This window comes from Hippopotamus amphibius, chromosome 16 (genome assembly GCF_030028045.1).
Source record: "Hippopotamus amphibius kiboko isolate mHipAmp2 chromosome 16, mHipAmp2.hap2, whole genome shotgun sequence".
In the NCBI taxonomy this organism is placed as follows: domain Eukaryota; kingdom Metazoa; phylum Chordata; class Mammalia; order Artiodactyla; family Hippopotamidae; genus Hippopotamus; species Hippopotamus amphibius.
This window is the reverse complement of record NC_080201.1, coordinates 1,548,571-1,569,155: the sequence shown is the minus strand read 5'-3', so window position 1 is coordinate 1,569,155 and position 20,585 is coordinate 1,548,571. Positions and strand designations below refer to the sequence as shown.

The 20,585-nt window shown below is 60.9% G+C and overlaps 1 protein-coding gene across 5 annotated transcripts in view; it reads left to right on the top strand.

Moving 5' to 3' along the window:
- Positions 1–19,912, top strand: part of BANP (BTG3 associated nuclear protein) — a 91,412-nt gene extending 71,500 nt beyond the window's left edge. For 3 of the 5 annotated variants that reach the window (XM_057711798.1, XM_057711795.1, XM_057711794.1), the window contains 3 exons: positions 2,179–2,217; positions 16,316–16,459; positions 19,299–19,912. In XM_057711798.1, coding sequence (XP_057567781.1) covers positions 2,179–2,217; positions 16,316–16,459; positions 19,299–19,370 — 255 coding nt within the window. In that variant the 3' untranslated portion in view covers positions 19,371–19,912. Of the gene's footprint in view, positions 1–2,178; positions 2,218–7,779; positions 7,988–16,315; positions 16,556–19,298 lie in introns of those variants that run through there. The other 2 variants (XM_057711793.1, XM_057711796.1) reach the window with 2 other exon arrangements.
- Positions 19,913–20,585: the final 673 nt, after the last annotated feature.

Below are 20,585 nucleotides of genomic sequence, written 5' to 3'. Positions count from 1 at the left end.
GATCTGCGCTCCCAGGGGTGGGGCACCCCGGCATGCGGGGCAGGAGCGGCACGAGGCGGGCCCCCCTGGGACTGTGGCCTCACGTCCTCAGCTCCTCTGGCACGTGGGGCCAGTGCCCGACGTGAGGGAGGTGGGCTCTGGTGAGAGAGCCCATGACGGTCCCGTGAGCCTTCCGCGCAGCTTCTTCTGCCTCTGCCCTGGCCTCCTGCAGTCCCGCCATCCCGGCCTCCTCCCCTGGGTGTCCTCCTTACTGTGACTCCACGGGAAGGACAGAGGCAGGAGGCCTTCGCGGCTGCGCAGGGGCCGTTGCGCGCGTACGTCACCTGCCTGGGGGTCTCAGCGTGTGCAGGTCAGCTTGAGCCTCCGAAGGTGAGGCGGGCAGGTCAGGGCCCGGGGCTGGGGGCATCGCTGCCGCCTGCAGACTGGGGCGTGGCTTCCCGCACCTCCTCCAGGGCTGGGAGCTGGGAGCAGTGCGCGCCCCCCGACCCAGACCGACTCCCTGACCCTTGACCCACAGCATGCAGCACTGATGGACCGGCTTGCTTCCGGCCGCAGCCTCGGCCGGCCTCTGGGGCTGTGGTCCTGGGCCTCAGGAGAGCCCTCCGGGGAGCCCTGGGATGCGTTCAGCGGCGCCTGCTGGCTCCCGTGTCCCAGCCGCGCCCAGGCTGCTTTCCTGAAGTGGGCGACGTCCGTGCCCGACCTCTCAATCTCGGACCCCAGCCCCACAGTCAGAGGGAAGAGGCAGGCGGGTTCTGAGAGACGGGTCTGAGCTGGACAAATCTCTCTGCGTGGTAGATGAGGGCACAGGTTTGTCCTTGGGACAGCGGGCGCGGGGGGAGGGCTGCAGGGAAGGGAGCAGTGCACAGGGCGGGGGCAGGGCCCGGGAGGCCAGACTGCAGGTAGGCAGTGGCTTCCCTCTGCCACCGGGCCCGCTGGCTGCGGTGGGTGTCTGTGAGCTCTCACAGAGCCGCAGGTTGCGGGGCAGCGGGGGTGGGGGACTGGGCCCCTTGGGGTCAGGAAAGTGTGCCTTCACCAGGTGCAGGTGAGAGGAGGTCGCGCCCACCGGGCCACATGTCAGCTGCCTGCCTTGCTGGGGGCCCTTGAAAGGAGGGAAAATACATAGGGTGGGAGAAGGAGAAGTCAGTGTACATCCGCTTTTATATTGTTTCTGCTAAAAATTCATCAGAATACTTCTTAAAGTTTGGTTTTTTTTTTTGTCTGCGTCAGGTCTTAGTTGCGGCACGTGGGCTTCTCTCTAGTTGTGGCTCACGGGCTCAACAGTTGTGGTGCACGGGCTTAGTTGACCTGGGGCATGTGAGATCTTAGTTCCACGACCAGGGATCAAACCCACGTCCCCTGCATTGGAAGGCGATTCTTTGCCACTGGACCACCAGGGAAGGCCCTAGAATACTTCTTGAATTTCAATTTTTATTATCAATTTTGCCCATTTTGTTTTTCAGTTTTCCTCACCGAATCCCTCCTCTATATAATCCAGTGTTTTTGCTTCCATTAGGAATTGAATGCACTGAATTAGATGTAATTGCTGATAGTATAACGATTGCTTTGTAATGTCACAATATGCAGTGTCTTCTTGTCACAGTGAAACGTTACCTCGCTCATTTAAAAGTTACGTAATTATTTTGTCAAAATGAGGATATCTGTAAAGAGACATTTAGCAGAGCCTGCTAGACTTAAACCAACTGTTTTTTGTTTTTTGTTTCCAAACAAATGAAAATGAGTTTCCAGCTGGTGTGGTCCCAGTAGACTTGTGGTCTGGTTAACTGCATTGTCCCCGTGATGTGTCAGGTGTCCCACGGGGGGGAGCTGGGCGATGGGGTACGGGACCTTCCTATACTACTTTTGGTTCTTCTTGTGAGTCTAAGATGGTTTCAAAGTAAAAAGTAAGAAAAAAATGACAATGACATTTTCATTTGGGGTCAGGGTTGGGGAATGGGTACAATTTTTTTAAGTTGGTTTGTTTTATTTGTTTCTGTAAGAAAACATAGCACCTGTAAACTCAGTATTTTGAGGGTTTTATGGCTACAAGGGGTCGCGTTCCCGTGGAACTGGTGTTACTGGTTTTGCTGGTTTTCACGAATGGCTGGGGAGGTCCCGCCTCTGCCTTGTGCACCCTGAAGCTGTCGTCCTTGACCGCCCCTTTTCTCATCCGTTCTGCAGGGCAACCTACAGATACACCACGTGGGACAAGACGGGCAGGTACGTGCTCCCCTGTGGTGGATCCCAGCGTGGCACTGGCGCGGGGAGGGAGCGGGCGTGTGGGCCTGGGGACACACGGGGACAGGGCACGCGGGCGGCCGGCCGTTAGAACGAGGCTGGTTTGCTCCCGTGCGTTGCGCTCAGACGCCAACCGCTGCCTTTTTTTCGGGGCCTGAGAAAAAGACACTGAAACCCTCTCTGAGCTCACCTGATGTGAACTGTCTACAGAGGGAAGTGCCTGGCGGGGGCGTTCTAGGGGGCAATTTGCTTTCTAAGGTGGAGTGACGTTGCTGGTGAATTTGAGGATTGACCTTTTCACATCCTCGTGAAGAGTTTTTATCAAAGAGAGATTTGTAATCTCTGAATAATGATGAAAGCGAGTCTGAAGGGTCTTTCCTTCTTACACAACGTAGCTTAGGAACCACGAACACGGTCTGCTCCCGGTCAAGATAATCGTGCCTGCTCTTCTCAGACCGAGTGCACCGCGGCTCCCTGCTGGCCTCCCGTGTGCGCTTCCCGTGTCCTTGGCGAGGGCCTCGTGTCTGCGGCAAACGGTCGTGCAGGGTGTGCGTTCCTGGACTTGAAACCAAAGGACATCACGCCCTGCGGGTTTTTCCTGAGCCTTCGGAGTGCCTTGGGAGGAGTGTGACGTTCAAGTGGAAGTTTCTTAGTTGAAAGTTTCATCTTGAACATGTGATGAGGTTTTCATCAAAGTCCTAAAGCAATATTAAGATATTAAAATAGCTGTCTTGGCAAGGAGCCAAAAAGCCAAAGCATTGCAAAATTTTAAAAGCTGCACTGAGCTTTCTAAAGTTCTCCTTTAGCGCCCTTCTCAGGGCTTTCACTCCAGGTCAGGAAAGCCGGGGACTCTTGTCGCTTGAGCGGTGAGGCAGAACCTAGGGCTTCCCAGAGCCTCTGCTCCTGCTGCTGGTGACTGGCCCGCGGACACTGTGGCCGGGAGGGCCCTCGCTTCCGGGCAGCTGTGTTTGCTGGCCTGCCGTCGTGCTTTTGGGGAAGGTGTAGGGAGAGGAGCCCTGTCCCGGAGGGACGGTTCCCGCGGGGAGCAGCGCAGGGGCGTCGAGCCCGCCTCTGGCAGCGGGAGGCGGCCTCCTGCACGGGCCCGCCACCCACGCCGGGCCTCGGGCACTGCAACCCGCCGCTTGTGTCTGGCAGCGCGCATGAAAGGTTGAGGGCCCCCCCAGCCCCCAGGTGGGCCCTGTGCAGCGAGGCACTCAGGCTTGGGTGAAGGGGTGAGGGCGGGGAGAGGAGGGCACGGGGCTTAGAGCTGAAGCGCCCGTCGGGCTGGGAGCGTGGGTCCCCGTCCAGTGCAGCGGCCCTCTTGGTCAGGGCGGCCGCCCCAGCATCTCTGCGAGGCTCGTCCCTCTCCCTGAGCCGGACGTCGAGCTGGCCAAGGGTCGACAGCGCGGTCCCCAGTGGCTTCCGGTGGTTGACGGGGCCGCGCGAGGTTCGTGCCGGGTGCGCTCTGGCAGCGCGCGCTTTCTTGGCTTTGCCGCTTTGTGTGTAGAGGTGTTTGTGAGGCTGTGTGGACGTTTTCACCTTAGCAGGACATTTAAAATCTTTAAACGAATTATCCAGGGCTAGAATTTGACCCAGCTCTGTGCATGGACGAAGAATGATGTGATTAAAAGCGTGTTTCGTGAGCAGTGAACTGCGCCTTGTGTCCCTTTAGCACCGTGTCTGTCCTTCCGCTGAGACGTTCCCTGGTGGCGGCCGTGCGCCGTCGACGTCAGTCACGTAGCGGTTTGCCTTTCACGCTTGCCTTCTGGTTGCCTCCTGGGTTGTGCCGGCCTGAGGTTCTGCCTCTTGAAATGCGTGCTGTTTTAGGGGAAGGTGAGGGTCTGCTGTTGAAGCAGGAGGATGCAGCTGTTAGGAAGCGGGGGACAGGTCTGCCGTCCTGAGTGTCCGGGCAGTGGGGGCCGGGCCGCGGGCGTGGTGCTGTGAGCCTCGCACGCCGTCGGCTGGCGGCCAGGCCCCGGAGCTGGTGGACTGTGCAGTCTCTTCACTTGGGCCCGTCCCTGGGGAATCGGGTCACGGGGCCCCTTTTAACTGTTAATGTTTGGATGTGAGCCTCCAAAGCGGAGCCTCCCTGAGTGCAGCCGACGAGCCCTGGGCCTTGGACCCCAGCAGGTGCTCTGTGAGCCGCTCTCCCTGCCCCGCTCTCCGTGCCCCGCTGTTGCCAACAGAGGTTTTCCAGGTGAGGCGGGGAGCACAGGCAGGGTTCCCCTGGGAGGGAGGGGGGACGCCCCGAGCTGGGGTCGCCACTCCTCAGCCGGCCCTCGCCTGTGGGCCAGGTGAACCCGGCTCTGGCTCCACGTCCGCCCACCCTCCTCAGGGCTCAGAGGGGCACCGTGGGTGTGAGTGTGCCTTCAGGCCTCGAGACGTGGCTTCACCGTTCCCGTCCCAGCTCTTCCTGACCGTGCGCAGGGCAGCAAGGTGGGGTGTGCGACAACCGCGCCGCGTGCTGGGGGGGTTCCCACCTCATGGTCTGCGTGGGAGCGTGGCAGGGCCTCCCCGCCCATCCCAGACACCCACCTTTCCCCACCACGGTGCTGTCGTGCCCACAGAGGTCCTGCGCAGTTACGGGCCCTTACAGCACCACGGCAGGCTCTGTCCTGCTTCAGCCGCGCGTGGCTGGGGGTGGGTGACGTTGCAGTAATTCACGAAGGTGTCGGGGTGCTTTCTCCTCACCCCGCAGGACTGTGTCCTGTGGATCCTGTCTGAACGTGACCCCAGTGAGGAGCGTCCCTGGTGCTGGCAGCAGCAGGTGCTGGGGCTTCAGAGACGGGACCCTCAGGAGGGGCGGGTGGCGGGCGGCGAGGCTCTCAGACCAGGGGCCGGCTCCGTGGGACCACAGCGCTCCTCAGGAGTCACCTGCGCCTCAGACGGTGGGCTGCAGGTGTGTTCTAACACTGTTCAATTCGCATGGTGGACTTTGGGTGAAAATGTCACCACGTCTCTATAGGAGATATTCGGATACTCAGGGTAGACAGCAAGAGCTGCAGGCTTTGGTTCTGATGAATTTGACGTGGTTGAAGACGTGGCCACCTCAAGATAATCTTTCCGATTTCTCTACTCAGTTGGAGGAGAAGCAGAATGATCTTAGTTGAGGAGGTGGCAGTGCAATTGTGGAATTAAAGCTGGGGGTTTCGCCCTTGTACGGAGAGGTGAACTCTGAGAAGTGGAGGAAACAAGCGGCCGAAAGAGGACGTTTGTTCTGGAAATACTCTCGGTGTCACGTTGGCTTCCAGGAGGCAGGTGGTGGTGGGGAAGTGGAGGGCGTCCTCCTGGCAGGTGGGGCGTGGGGGTCTGCCTGGGGTCAGCGTGGAGGCGGCTGTGCTGGCGCCGCTGTGGAAGCTGGGGTGCTGGGTCAGAGCCCCAGGCTTCCTGGGACGCGTGCATGCGCTTTATTCTGTGCCTCCTACTCCTCTAACGGTCACTGTTTTCTCAGGGGTCGGGTTGCAGGGGGCATGGAAGTGTTTCCCTTAGAGCTCCGCTCGTGCCCCTCAAGTGGAGACCACGCCCGAGAAGGGAGCGGGCGGGGGGCCGCGTGTGTCTGTCACCCTCACAAGTGTGCTCCCCGCGTGGATTCGTCCGGGTGGTTCAGGAAGAGGCCGCGGGGACACGGGCCGTGACGTGGCGAGGCGCTGCCTATGCTGCATCTCCTGACTGTCCTGCTTTGAGCGTTCTAGCTGCTCAGCGTGCGTGAGTTCGAGGGAAGAGGGGTGAGTGGCTGGTCTCCCCTCAGTCAGTCGTGGGGACAGCGGTTGGCAATGAGACCGCAGGATCAGCGACCCGCGTTGGTGCTGGCCGTGCGGCACAGAGGCACCCGGCTCTGAATCTGCCCCAGTTAGAGCCAGCACCGCACCGGTCACCATTCAGCTGTGTGGACGAACACACGCCGCGAACCACCAGCCTTATCGTAGGACTCGTGAGCACCGGGACGCATGCCGGTGCTGCCCGTCTGATTGTCATCTGATTGCAGACACCTCTGGCTGAATGCCTCCCCCCCCCGAATTTGGGCCCAGAGAAGACCATTGGTTATTATCCTTCACCATTCAGAGTTCATGGGGCCCAGTGGGAGGTGGTTCTGTACCACGTGGTGTCACCGCGTCCTTTGGAGGCTCAGGGGGCTGCCCCGTCCAGGGGTGCTCTCCTGGGGTTGGAGCTGGGCTGTCACCCCAACCCCTTGGTTGTCTGTGCAGGCTTCCTGCATGGCCTGGGGCCTCCCAGCACCTTGGCAGAGTCCCCAGGGTGTCACCAGCTTTTGAGAGCTGGGGTGCAGATGTGTAGGCCTGGTGGTGACCACGCTCCTGAGGGCCGTGTGGGATGTCCGCGCCCTGGTCGGAACCGGGAGGATGAGCTGTGAGGTTGCTGGCAGGGAGGGAGGTGGTATCTCCTGGCGTTTATTCTGGTCCTGGCTCAGCTTGACCATGTGCTCCTGAGGGCAGGGCCCGTGCCCTTCACGGGGAGGCAGGGACCTGCCCGAGCGCCCCAAGAGTCCTGGTGGATGTCTGTGCAGATGGTTACGAGCCCAGGACGTGAGCCTCCCCTTTCATGCTGGGGGCCGGGGGTTAGTCTGTCAGCACCAGCGTCGAGACCTCAGCCTGCCCCCCCGGGCGGCATGAAATCTGCGTCGAGAAACTTGACACGATTTACTAGCTGTGTGCTTTGTTGACGCAGCTTGGCTGATGGTAAAAGTTAGGTGCTTTTTTCTGTGATTATCATGTGATGTCCTTCTCTGCATTCAAAAAATTGAGATTTTTAAAATCTAGAATTAGGGCTTCCTAGGTGGCACAGTGGTTAAGAATCCGCCTGCCAATGCAGAGGTCACGGGTTCGATCCCAGCTCCAGGAAGATCCCACATGCTGCGGAGCAACTAAGCCCGTGTGCCAAAAAAAAATAAATAAATAAATTATAAAATCTAGAATTATACAATTTCTGAGATAAGTTTTGTGTTCCGTTCCTCTTGGTCTTGGAGGAGTTTAAGGAAACAAGGCAGAGACCCCAGCGTGTGTTCGTGTGAGTAGGGGGCAGCGCTCCGAGCAGGCTGTTTGGGGCGAGCGCAGCTGCTGCGGGCTGCGCACTGCGAGGTCCCCTGGCCACCACGTCGGCAGCGCCTCTGCTTTCCGGGGCTCGTCAGCGCCCGAGGGCAGGCCCTTTCCGGGGAGGACGCTGGTGTCTCTGAAGATCAGAACATGGCCCAGGGGGAGGAGGCGGGGCCCCCTGCACCTCCGTTGTCACGCTCTGGCCTCCCCACCACGTGTGGGTGACCTGTGCGCTGTGGGGCCGTGCCTGGTGCCACGGCCGTGTGAGGAGCCAGCCCGCTGTCCTCGGGGTCGCTGTCCCTTTCTGGAGCTGGACACGTGCTCCCTCATAGGTCCCAGCGCCAGTTGTGTTTCTGTTGAGGATGTGAGCTAGGGGGTGTTAGTCCTCCTCGCACGTGGGGACAGTAGGTGATTCCAGGATTGTGCAGGGAGGGCAGGTCGGGGTGGATGCAGCCCCCGCTCTCACGTGAGTCCTCAAGCCCCCCGTCGGCTCCAGGTCTCTCATACACGGGCACCACGGCTGTCGTCACCTCCACCACCAGGACGTCACGGCCAGTGTCGCCTCCACCAGCCTCACCTCCCCTACACCACCATCACCACCACCATCACCACCATCAAGGGATCAAGAGAATTTTGAGGATTGTGAGCTGTGATCTGTCTTCTCTGCCTCTTTCTCTGGAGACGAGAGTGACGGAGCTCCGTCTGCCTGGCCCTCGGGGGGAAGGTGACTTAAGCTGTGAGTGCGTGAGGAAGGTAAGGGGCAGGTACGCAGGCTGTCTCCTGCCTGTGGCCTCGGGGGTGCGGCGGAGCCGTGACGGCGCACAGAGCCGCTCCCGGGGGGCACGGGTGCAGGCGCCTCGGGTCCTGTGAGGGGTGGGCGCTCACGTGCTCCCAGCTCTGTTGCCAGGCAGTGTTGTGTCTGCAGGGACATTCGAGTCTGGGCCAGTTTTCGCTCTGTATTTGGGAGATTGTCGGCCACGCGGGGAACCTTTCAAGACTGGAGCTTTAGTCATGCTGCTTCCATTGTGAGCCGCGAAACGGTTTAGCACTGTTTCAGCTACGTGCGCGTTTTGGTAGATGTTTATTTTTATTTTTTACACGTGTGGTTAATTAAGACGTGTATGAAAAGAAGTTTTCGTATGCATGTCGGCTGAACGACGTGAGAACGCCTGGAAACTTGGGAGCTGTGTGTTCCGGTAAAGCCCGCGGCCGCGCGGGCCCGTGTGTCAAAGGCCGGCAGGTCGGGGGCGGGCGCACCTGTGAGGAGCTTCCCGTGTGCCACTCCGCAGCCCGGCGCCCTTGAGGCTTTTCAGCCTCTCGACTTCTTTGGCATTTGTGTCCGTCCTCACGCTTTGCTTGAAAGTAAATTTCTGTAGCTTTCAGAATTCTTTCCATAAAATGAGGCATCATGAACCCAGCTGGGAAAACGGTTAGAAGCGGTGGGAAGTAGCCAACATTTTATGTGTAGGACGTTTTTGGAGTGGATGAGAAGGGCCGTGTGTGTGTGTGTGTGTGTGTGTAGTGTGTGTAGTGGGTCTGTGTGTGTGTGCGGTGTGTCTGTGTGTGGGTGTGGTGTGTGGGGTGTGAGGTGTGTGTGTGTGCAGTGTCTGTGTGGTGTGTGGGGTGTGGGGGTGTGTGCTGTGTGTGGTGTGTGTGTGAGGTGTGTAGAGGGGGTGTGTGGTGTGGGGGGGGGGTGGTGTGTGTGTGAGGTGTGTGTCTGGGGGGTGTGTGTGTGGGGGGTGGGTATGGGGTGTGTGGGGGTGTGTTTGGGGGTGTGTGGGCTGTATGTGTGAGGTGTGCGTAGGGTGCCTCTGTGTGTAGCAGTGAAGCCCTCTGCCCCGCGCGGGCTCTAGTCCACGTGTGCGGTCGGCCGCGCCGCGAGAGCAGCCTCAGCCTTGCACACGGCACCCACCGTCGCTTCACTTTTAGTAAAAACATTCCCTTGAAGAAAATACGTTCCTGCCAGAACACAGCACGTATCTTGGAGGACGTAGGTAGCTCAGGGAATGAATCCCTCATGGAAAAGCCTTGTCTCCCAGAAATGGTGGAAGATATCATTTAAGCTAGAAAAGGTCAGATGTGGAGTGCGTTTGGGGTTGACTGGTTCCCAGAAATATCCTAGAAACGTCACAGAACCGCCTGCGCGTCTCCTGCCACTGCTCGGTTCCGCGGGAGTCCTGGCCCCGGCGGAGGCTTGCGGCTGCGGGAGGGGCGCCCAGGACGCGCGTCCCGCCTGCTGGGCCCGTGGGCCGCGGGGAAGGCAGTTGTCGCGTGGCTGCGGATAAGCAGTGAGTGCCGCTGGCGTGTCCGCCCAGGCCTGCCATGTGTCCCCGGAGCCGTGACGCGCAGGACGGTTCCTGGGCAGACGAGGCCGGGAGCAAGTTGACAGCGGTTTGGGCCGGGAAGGACACGTAATGGTTTCTAGAAGAAGTTGCGTGATGTGGTCACGTCCGTGTAGGTTTCCGCTGTCGTAGGTCGTTGGAATCACAGGTCTCTGGCAGATCATGTCGGTGGAGGCCGAGTCGCTTTACGAGAAAACCCTAAAGGCCCTTCTCATTGTTTGGACGCGTCACCCACGGCCCTGAGCCCCACCTCAAAGGCTTTGAGTCCAGGCAGTCGAAGGAGGAGCGCCAGGCCTTCCAATGCTAGAGTCGTTTGGGATCAGTCTCATGATTTTCAGGTGTACGTTTAAAATGTTAAGCTGAACAGCTTTGATGCTGTTACATTCAAATTTTGTTCATTTCTGTTTTTCGCAGGCCGCAGTGTAGTGTCAGCTGTCTGTGATACGGTAGTGACTATTTCAAGTCAGCATTAGGTAACTGTAGGATATGCATGTGAGGTGAAGGCATTTTGATACACTTTTATTTTTAAGCCATTTAAAAATGTAGCATACGTTCAGTGGTGATTTGAGTGACGAGTAACAACCTGAAAATGTCCACAGGAGTACTTACCTAAAACTTACAGTTCCGTAGGTTGAAAAATTGTGACTTCTGACTGATTCCAAATTTCTTCATAGCGAGGCCCAAGTTGTAGAATTTTTATTTTTTTTATTTTTTTTTATTTTTGAGGGGGTACACCAAGTTCAATCATCTGTTTTTATACACATATCCCCGTATTCCCTCCCTCCCTTGACTCCCCCCCTACCCTCCCCGTCCCAGTCCTGCATAAGGAAGGCTCGGTGACTTCTCTGGGCTTTTCCAAAGCTTTCCTGTCGCTGTGTCTTCTGTGAGGGGTCCGTGGGCAGTGGGGCCTGTGCCTGGTACCAGACCAGAGTCCCTGGCTTTGGGGTGATGGCACAGAGCAGCGAAGGAGTCTTTACTCCAGGAATTCTACTCCAGATGCCAGCGGGGTAGCTGCAATCCATTGGAAGGAACCGAGTTACCACTCCTGCGCCAGGAACTTACTTTCTGAATTTCTAGCTGTGGAGGAGGGTGAGTGGAAGGCCAGCCCTCTAACGGGGCTGCCCTGTGAAGTGCTGTCCATTTTTCCCGATGGTTCACTTCTTTACAGTCAGAAAAGCAGGGGATGGAAAGTACCCGTCGGAACGTTTCCCTCCTTTTCTGTGCAGGCCCAGGCTTTTCCCCGAGCACACTCTAGGAGCTCTGGCCGTCCACGTTGTAGAAACTGGGGGATCACCCTCCATGCTCTTGGTGCAGCCGTGTCTGGGCTCTAGTGGTTGCAGCCCAGAGGGGAACTGCTGCACCGTGTGAAGTGTCTGAGTTTAGACAGTGGATTTGGGTGGGCGGGGTGCGGCATTGGCACTGGGCTCTCCCGGTGTCTCGGGTCTCCAGGACCTGGAGGTTTCAGGAGGACGTGGTGGAAATTGCAGGACACCAAGCAGCGGGGCTGGGGCCACCAGGGGGGCTACGATGATAGCAGAGTCCTCTCTGGGCCAGGGCACAAGCGAGCCCTTGAGCTGCTCAGCGAGAGGTACTGCAGAGGAGAGACCCTTCCAGCTCAATGTCATCTCCCACTTCTGCTCACTTTGAGAGTGGACCTCAAGAGTGACCGTCAGCTTTATGTGTGTGTGAGGCGTTGTTCATCTAGAAATCACAGGCCCCGTCTGATCAGGGTGCCCGGGTACGAGGCTAAAGCCGCTGCTGCAACGGGGCTGGAACGCCTGGTAGAGGGCTGGAGGATGGCGGACGGGCCCCCAGCCCGAGACCCATAGGGGTTGTGTTGGGAAACTTGGCACTACCTGAAGCAGAGCTGGCGCAGACACTTGTGTCTGGGCGCCAGGCAGCTCCAGAGCAGAGGTGGGTTTCTGCTCTAGAAAATCCCAAGGTCCCAGGAAGGCCTCCCCTCATCCTGAGTTTCCTCTCACAGCGACCGAGGTGAGCACTTGCAGCTATGCTGGCGAACTCTGCCACTGTCTTCCTTTACCTTTCCTCTAGGCTCTTACCGCCCTGTGATGAAATGAAATTGGTGCGAGTGTGGCACTTGGCACACCTGGCAGGTGTGTGTGTGAGAGGCAGAGGGAGGGAGGGCTTGAAGGACCCTTGAACGGATAGGTGTGCGGAGCGTGGCAGGTATTCAGGCTAGAAAACTAATCCAGAATTATTTTCGTGTGTGGACAGATACAGTCACTGAGCTCAAATGCAGGCGATGTTTCACGTTGGCACCCAAGTGAAGTGAGCAGACAGCTCCTGCAGGGGCCCCACACCCAGTCTCAGTGAGCCTCCTGTCCACCCTGAGCTGCTGTGTTTGCTTTCAGCCACGCAGCGTTCCCACGTCGTCCGTGCCTTCTGTGGATACGACCCCTGTGCTGACCAGGGAGGGTCAGCCCAGACTCCGACGGTGGCCTTCCTGCGGTGAAAGATGCGGCTCCGCGTGGGCAGCTGGCTTTGGAGTGGAGACCTTTAGGAGGCGGCGGTGCGGGCCGCCAGCCGGGGGACAGCCGCCCTGCCCGTTCACAGATGCTTTATCTTCCGAGGGCGGTGGGGGGAGACAGAGCCTCCTAGGCTGCGCGCGTGGCTGCGGCCGCCAGCCGTCTAGACCAGGCTCTGCGAGGACAGGGAGACAGTAAACTGTGCCCACGGACGGCAGGTTTGCTGAAGTAGGAGGGAAAGCTGGCTCCTTACAGTATGGCGCTGGGTGGCCTTTCTGAGGGAATTACCTTCCACCAGCACCCAAGCTGAGCTCTGAAAGCCCCCAGAGCGGGAGGACACCCCCGGGGGGAGGATGCCGGGTGGGCAGGGCTTGGCCAGGCGACAAGCTGGTCAAAGAGATGGAATGAAGGGCTCGAAGCCTTTTCATCACAGGCTGATGGAGAGAGATTGTGTGTACGTGCTCTTCCTTCTGGTTTAAAGGGGGATGATTTTTAAAATCAAATGAGGCTTTTGAGGTTTCTCGCGTGTCTGGTTTGCTGTGTAACCCTTCTCTGACTCTTTCTAACGTGACCCCGTCCCACGTGACCGGCTCTGGCCTTGTGCTGTGCCAGGGGCAGCCTGGAGGGACTCGGAACAACCGCCTTCAGAGCCTCTTCTGTTTGGCTCTGTTTTTTCCGGCTCGTGGTCCCGGGCACATAAGTTAGCCTCTGGGTCTCTGCTGTCTCCCTGGCCGGGACGTGCCCAAGTCCTCCCAGCTGAGGGATTGGACGCCGGCCAGCTCTCCTCCGCTCGTCCTGAGAAGCAGTCACTTCCCTTCACCAGCCGGGGATTGTTCCAGAAGGCAGGCTCCCCAGGGTCCTGTCCCACCCGCGGTGGGCGCACGTGGTGGATCCTTCGCTGAGGGAGCGGCGTGGGGGCCTCCGTGCGCATGGCGGGTGTGGGGAGTGCGGTGAAGGCCAGCTGCTCTCTGGGGCTGGATCTTTAGAGACAGTCTCGTTCACTGAGATGCGGAGGCAGAGAGAGAGCTGCTGTCTGTTCCGTACGTCGAGACTCACCAGTGAGTTCCGTCCGCCTCGGCCGCACGCTGCAGTCTCGTGGTTGAACGTGGCTGCGGGCCGCGGGGGTGGGGGCCGAGCGGCGACTGCGCGGTGCCCTCCGGCTGGGCTGGGCCGGGCCGTGCGGGTCTCTGGCTGGTGCTCTGAGGTGTGCAGAGCACATGCGTGGCCCTGCTCCTGGGGCTCTCGGAGGTGGACTTTGATGCCCAAGCGGCCTTGGGCCCCAGACGCCCCAGCCTGACCTCGCCCGGCCAACGCCCGGCTTGGGGACGTGCAGGCGTCTGGTCACAGCGTGCTGGCGGCTCGGCCTCGTGTCTGGTCCCGAGGCCCCGGGCGGGTGGGGCGGAGCGGGCAGGCACGTTCCCCCAGAACCGCCAGGCTTGGGCGGCGTGGACGGGGAGAGCCAGGGCCCGCGGTGTGTGGACGCGCTTCCCAGCGGCTCGCTCGGGTCCTGTTTCCTCGTGCTCGTCCCTCGTCGAGGTCGGCGTGACCGTCACTTGCTTCATGAATGTTTATTGAGTGTCAGGCACAGTGCTGGGCACGGGGGGTCTGCTGGTGAACGAGGAGACCTCCACCCGTGTCGTCATGGAGCGCGTGTTTCCGTGCGGGGGTGGGGGTGGGTGGGGGGCTAAAGCCGGAGTCAGGTGCGCAGGGGTGGACGGCGGCCAGGCCTCCGGAGGGGCCAGGGGCGGTGGGAGTCACAGGTCCCTGCTGCCGGCCCCTTCCTCAGCACCGGAGAGGGGGCCGCTGTCCCCAGGCTGGATGGCAGGGCAGGCGGCGGGGGCGCAGGCCCGTGGGGCGCGGGCACATCTCGGGGTGGGGGCTGCTGGCTCTGCGGGGTGCGCCCACGGCCCCCGCCCCCTGCTCCCCCAGGCTCTGACTGCAGAGATGCCCACGGAGGTCACCCTTGCAGACCGACCCCGGGGGGCCCCCGTCCTGACACGCAGTTTGTGAGAGTAGCAACAGGCCCGTCTGTTCAGTTTGCTCAGAATAAGGACACGTGATGTGGGTGTGTGATTTGGGGTGGGCTTTTGACTTTCTGCTCTTCGTGGGAAAATGACTAAGCACAGCTTCCCATCCCCCTGTCTTGAGGTCCCGCTGGTTTCCCAGCTTGGGCCCTTTGACGTCCTGTCCCTGCTGGGCGTGTGTGGGCCGGAGGCCCTCCCAGGGAGCGCTGTGCTTCCGTAAGAAGCCGCGAGGGTGGCTGACCCCCAGTGGAGGCTTTCCTGGGGAGGGGGCGCTCTGCCCCGCTGCCCTCTGCCCTGCTGGGGCCACACGGGCTGCTGCCCGAGGCTGCTTGTCCCCACGGGGTCCAGGGCAGCTGCTCCCTGGTAATGGGGCGGCAGAGCCGCAGGCCTGGGCAGGCCCGTGTCTCACTTCCTGACTGGATGAGCTGGTGGAGGAGACTTCAGTTTTCTCCAGTTTCTAAAAACCTCTCTCGCGAACGTATTGGTACACACAGTTAACACGGGGACAGAGTGGTGCTTTATAAGGAGCCGTTGTTGTCGGGTCAGCTCTTCGGGGACCTAGAAGTCCGTTCCTGCCCGGAAGGAGGCAGCGGGAGATGAGCGTGGCTGTCTGCGTGGCCTGTGGCTGCCGTGACACGTGCGCACACCCGGGGCATGCGCACAAGTTTGTCCTCTCGCAGTCTGGAGGCGACGCGTCCCGCACGGGCCTCGCTGGCTGGAGTGCAGGCCTCGCAGGTCTGGTTCCCTGTGGGGAATCCTGGGGAGACTGTCTCCTCCTCTTCCAGCTTCCAGAGGTGCTGCGCTCCTTGGCTCGTGGTCCCTGCTCTGTCTTCTAGTCCAGCGGGGCTCTGCGCTTTCCCACGTGGGAAGGCGCTCTGCTTCCTGAGACGCCTGTGTGACATGAGCCACCAGGTGCCCCAGGACATCGTCCCCACCTCCATCGCCGGCTCAGTCCCATCTGTGATGTGCCTTTGTTAGGGTGCATGGCCTGGGGCTGGGACACCTGTCTTGGGGCCATCACTCTGCCCAGCAGAGCCGGCTGCGGTGACGTGTGAAATGCTGTGCGATGTGAGCTGTTTGCAAATGGTTTCCAAAGACACAAAAGGAAAAGCAGTTAGAACGTTCTTCCATCTTTTATTCTGAGAATTGAATTTTCCTGTCTTTTCCCGCTGATGCTCATCGGGAGCTGGAGTGCTGTCAGAAAGCGCAGACTGTTCCCCGCGTCCTCGGCTCTGACCCTGTGTGGGGGGCTGTGGGCTGCTCAGGAAGCGTGGCCGTGGCCACCCCGCTGCGGGCGGCTGACGGGTGACCCGGGAGGCGGTCCTGGGGGCGTGTAATTTGAGGAGGTGGGGGTGCAGCCCCAGCAGAAAGCCCCACAGCTCGTGGCAGCTCACGCCCGTGAATGCAGAGCGCCTGCCCCTCCCTGTGGGGCCTCGAGGTGCCAGCCCACCTGCCAGCGGCCGGGGTGGGTGCTCATACGGAGGGGCTGCCCAGAGCCCGTCCTGGGGGCCGCGTCGCTCCCTCCCTCCGGGCACCGTCCGAGTGGGGTCCCTGGTGTGCAGGACAGGGGTCCTCCATCCGTGGGTTGTCCCCTTGGAGATCAGCTGGATCCTCCCCGGAACCTGGGCCTCGCCCTCCTCCGGCGTGCATCTCCTCTCCGCACCCAGAGCCCTCGGGGGCCTGGGGTCTTGTGACTCACACGCACGTGGCTGCTTTGTTTCTCAGTTGGTGGTCCACTCTCCAGGGCCTGCTTCTCTCTGATGCTTGAGTGAACGCATCTTGCTTGCCCCAGGGTCAAGGCTGTGCCATCATCTGGCTGTCCTCCCGGCTGCCCTCAGGCTCCCCCTCCCGTGAATCAGAGGCGGAGGTGACTCCAGGAAGGTCTCCAGGTGCTTTAGCTCCTGTTCCATTTCAGACCCGCCCTCGGCCACATCCCTGCCTTCAGTTCATTCTTTGGGTGTTGTTTCCTGTAGGGCCTGGAAGCCCCTCTCTCTGTGCAGCACGTGGATGTTTGAGGGAGGGGACTTGCAGGTGCAGCCCCGTCCTCCCGTACACGTTACCACGGCGCATGCACACCCCACACGCTCACCAGTAGGCGCCCCGCGCTGCGGTCCAGGTAGGACAGCGCGGCCCCCCCCCAGCTCCCTCTCTGCTGACACGGGCCTGCTCTGTGTCTGCAGGTGCTGCAGGGGGCCCAGCTCATAGCCGTGGCATCTTCAGACCCTGCTGCCACGGGGGTGGACGGCTCTCCGCTCCAGGGTAGCGACATCCAGGTGCAGTACGTCCAGCTGGCGCCAGTGACCGACCACACCGCTGCGGCCCAGGTGGGTCCTCCCTTCGGGAAGTGGACGGGGCCTGGGGCTCCTGCAGGTGTGAACACACTTGGGCATGTCTACCTCGGACCTTCTCCCATGAAGAAGGTAAGTGTTCTGTGGGAGGCGCGTGGTGGGGACTAGGTGGCAGCTTAGGCTCTGTCTCTCGTAAGTGCGTGGAAGGGTGGAGGTGAGAGGTGAGTTCCTGGCCGAGTGCCAGCCTTAAACCAGCTCTTGAGATAGTCTGTTCCATGCAAATGTTTACCTATAAATTTAGAGGCCAAATTAAGAGATCTGAGACCTTGCTGTTCTCGGGGTTTGTGGATCCAGCCCAGGGTCCGTGCTCCTGCTGGCCACGGGCAGTCCGTGTGCAGCCCTCGCCTGTGGCCTCTTCCCTCTCCCCGAGGGAGCCTCTGCGCTGGGCTGCGGTCCTCTTTCTGCGCTGCTCACATCGGCGCCCTCCCCGGGGGCCCCAGGAGAGCAGCGCCCCGGCTCCGTCTGGACAGTTTCTGAGCCGTCAGGTGGGGGGTGGGGAGCGGCTGCTCTAGGTGTTTGAAGGGTCTGCAGCGCCAGCCCCAGTGAGTGTGCTCGGGCAGGTGACTACTGTGGCCTCCTCTGGGTCTGGGAGAGCCAGGCCTGGCCCCGTGCTGGCCCCTGAGCCTATCTGGGGTGGTGTGTTTGGGGAGGGTGCCCTTGGAGTAATGCAGGCAGCTGGTGCCAGGGTGACACGGGCGCCCTCTAACCTCGGGCTGTGGGCTTAACCCTCCGGCTCCCTGCTGAGAGCTGCTGGGGGCGGCTCTCACCTGCTGTGACTGCAGCCCATCGGCCCCTCCCCGCCTCCTCCCTGGGTCCCCTCTCCTCTGCCCGGCCCTGATGGAGCTGCGTGTGTGTTGTGCTGTCAGCCTTAGACCCTTAGAATGAAAGTGTCCCGGCCTCTGCTGGGCGCTGTGCTAGGTGTTGTGTCCCGTCCCCGCTGGTGGTCGCTGAGGAACGTGGCCCAGCAGGGCCAGGCAGGTGGCCGGCTGGGTGACCCTTGGTCCTTCAGGGACTTAATCCTGGTTCACAACACGTCCCCACCTGGCACAGAGTTTGGGAACGTGTGTCCTAGAGACGGCGCAGCCCCCTGCTCCGCCCAGACGCCTCTGCTGCGCCATGTGGGCAGCAGCCACGGCCTGGACACTTGTGGTTTTGTGCAGCGGTGACCACAGAGGCCCGTCCACTCTGGAGACTGAGCGAGAGGGCATGAGGCTGACAGAGAGCCCACAGAGCTCGGGGCGGGGTGGACGAGCTTACTGACGTGGTGCGAGGGGGATGGGTCCTGAAGAAGCCCGGTCCTGGAGGAGGACCGCGGGCCCCGTCCGAGCTGGGCGGGTCTGACGCCGGGTCGTCGCTGCTCCACGCGCAGGGGGGCCCTCGAGCGTGTGCCTTGGGTCTGGGGTGCGTGCCGTGCGAGGGGCTTCCCGGCCCGGTCTGTGGTCTTCGTGTAGGTGCCACCGTCAAGGGGAGCCGTGTCCACTGAGCTCCCGGCTTCCGGACTTCCTGCCGGTGTCCTTGTCTCCAGCCACACCTGGCAGGTCACCTGGGACATGGAGCAGCAGATCGGAGGGGACACGTGCTTCCTGGGGCGTCTCCCCTGCAGAAGGGCCTGGTCCTCGGGGCCCAGCCTCCCCCCTGGCCCCCGCCCGCCTCATGGGTCAGCAGGAGACCCTCACCCTCCTCTGGGTTTCCTTCCAGAGTTTGCTGCTCAGGACAGGGTCACGCTCTTCACCTGGTGCCCGGGAAGGCCGGGCCCGGCTGCTGAAGCCCCCGAGCCCTGGAGGCTGCGTGAGGGGTGGGTCTGTTCCCAGGAGCAGCTGTGGGCAGGGGAGAGGGCGGCCGTCTGTACTGGAGCCGCTGCTCTGCATTCAGCTCCTGCCTGCGTCCCGGGTCTTCTGCCACGTGTTGAGGACAAGTGGGAAGGGCAGGGGGTCCCCATCCGAGCCCTCACCTCACCCCTTGCTCCACCACCCCAGATGCCTGGGTTCAGAGCTGCCCCTTCCAGATCTTCAAAGGGAGGGACTCAGTCCCCGGAGGGGCCGCTCTAGCCTGTGGCAGGGCTGGAGCTGCCCCCCTGCGGCTGCCAGCATGCTCCAGTCCACTTGCCTTTTCCAGAAGCTCCGTGTCTGTGTAGTCCCTCCAGCCCAGCCCTCTCGTGGCCTCAGGGGCGGAAAGGGGCCTGTGCTGAGTCCTTAGATGGGCAGGGAACACCCCACTCCCCGCCCCCCCGCCCCCGCCAAGGAAACAGCCTTGCGCTGTGGTCATCGTTGCAGCGCTGGCCCCACCGGGGACTCTGTCTCCTCTGTGTGGCTTTCTCCGCCTCCTCCTTCGCGGCCCCTGGGGCCCCTCCAGCTAAAGTCCCTCAGGGAGCCTGGAGCCCATCTCTGAGAGTCTGATGTAGCCTTTGGCCAGCGGCTTAGGGGAGTCCAAAAACCACCAAAGCACTCTCCGTCTGGGGCCCATTCTTGGTGGCTGAGGTAGATGGTTGGTCAGTGACTTAATCCAGGATTGTATTTTTTTCCTTTAAACTGTCTTAAAACTGTGAATATGCTGACCGCTTGAGTGCATCCCCAGTGAGAAGCAGGAGTGGAATAGGAACCCAGCGCTGGTGGCGGGAGCTGTGGGGTGTGTGTGGGGGAGGGGCAAAGAGAAGGCCCCGTGGAGAGGGACCACGGCCCTGGATCTGTCACAGCTGCTGGGAGCATCTTCTCCCAAAGCTGGGGTGACCTGGGACCCCCACCCCCCGCTGAGGCGCGTGTGTACCGTGTGCTGGTGTCTGTGATGGGGGAGTGAAAGCCGCTCTCCCCTCTTGCAGGCGGCCGACGCCCTGCAGCCCACACTGCAGCCTGAGATGCAGCTGGAGCACGGGACCGTCCAGATCCAGTGAAGGGCCGCCACCGATGCGACAGGACCCAAGCCAGAGCCGCCGCCCAGCTGGCTCCCGCGCCCACGCCGCTCACGCGCACCCGGCCCCGGCTGCGCACGGGAGGGGCCGCACGCGTTCTGCTCAAGTGCATCTGAGCGCCTCATCCTCGGGGAGAGCGTCCTGGTGACTGAAGACAACGGTAGTTCCCACGCCCCCTCCCGAAGACCCCGTTTCTTTTCATCACCTCGCTGTGTCCAGGGAAGGAGCAGGAAGCGCGGTGCAGTTGCGTCAAGTACACGCGAGAAATCAAGAACTACGATATTTTTCTCTGTTCAAACAGCTTTTTTTAATTTGCTATGGTGTTTATAACAAAAAAACAAAATTGAAAAAAAAGTGGAGTCGCAGAGGCCTTTCGCTGTGTGCTCTGTTCAGCGTAACGAGAATAGGTATTTGAAAAGAAGACGAATGATTTTAATGGAAACGTTGCTTACCTACTTTTCTAGGGGGATGCTGTCAGCACTGTAAGTGTACATTTCTAATGAAATAAAATGTATTTATGACCACGGCGGCTGTCCCGTTGTTTCCTGCTAGGAGATGCCCTGCTGCAGCTGCGCGGGCCCCTCCGGTCCTGTGATGGGGCCTGGGGCGCAGGAGCTGTGCCATGGGGCGTCCCTCGGGACAGCGTGAGCCTTCAGAACTGGGGTGCTCCCGTGAGTAAACCGCGACGTTCAGTGGCACGTCCTCTCCCAGCCCCAGGAAGTCCGAGCTCTGGGGGGTCCTAGAGGACGTCGTGTCCGAAGGAGCGTGCTGTATGTGTAACGATGGGGAAAGGGCAAGAGAGTCGCTGCAAACAGAAGGCCAGGGGCGGTCTGTGTTGCACATGGCCTGCACCGTTTTGTGGAGGTGGTGAGAGTCCCACAGCAGCCGTGTTCACTGACTCACCGTACGGCCGCTCGGCGCGGCTTCTGGGGGGCACCCCCGGGGGTCATCCCACATCTGCCTCCTCCCGCCTCCCGCCACGAGCCCTGGGCGGGGAGGCTGACGCCAGGGCACGTTGGGAGTCGAGGGCGGATCGGAGGCAGCGCCCACTCTGGGACAGCGTCCCTGTGTTCCTTGCCCGTCTGTGCTCTGGGGCTGGGCACTCTGAGGTGAGGCCCGAGAGAGGCCGTTCCCCAGGGATGGTTGTGGGAGAAAGGACCCGTCAAGGGCCTGGAAGGAGACGGTCTCGTTAATGCA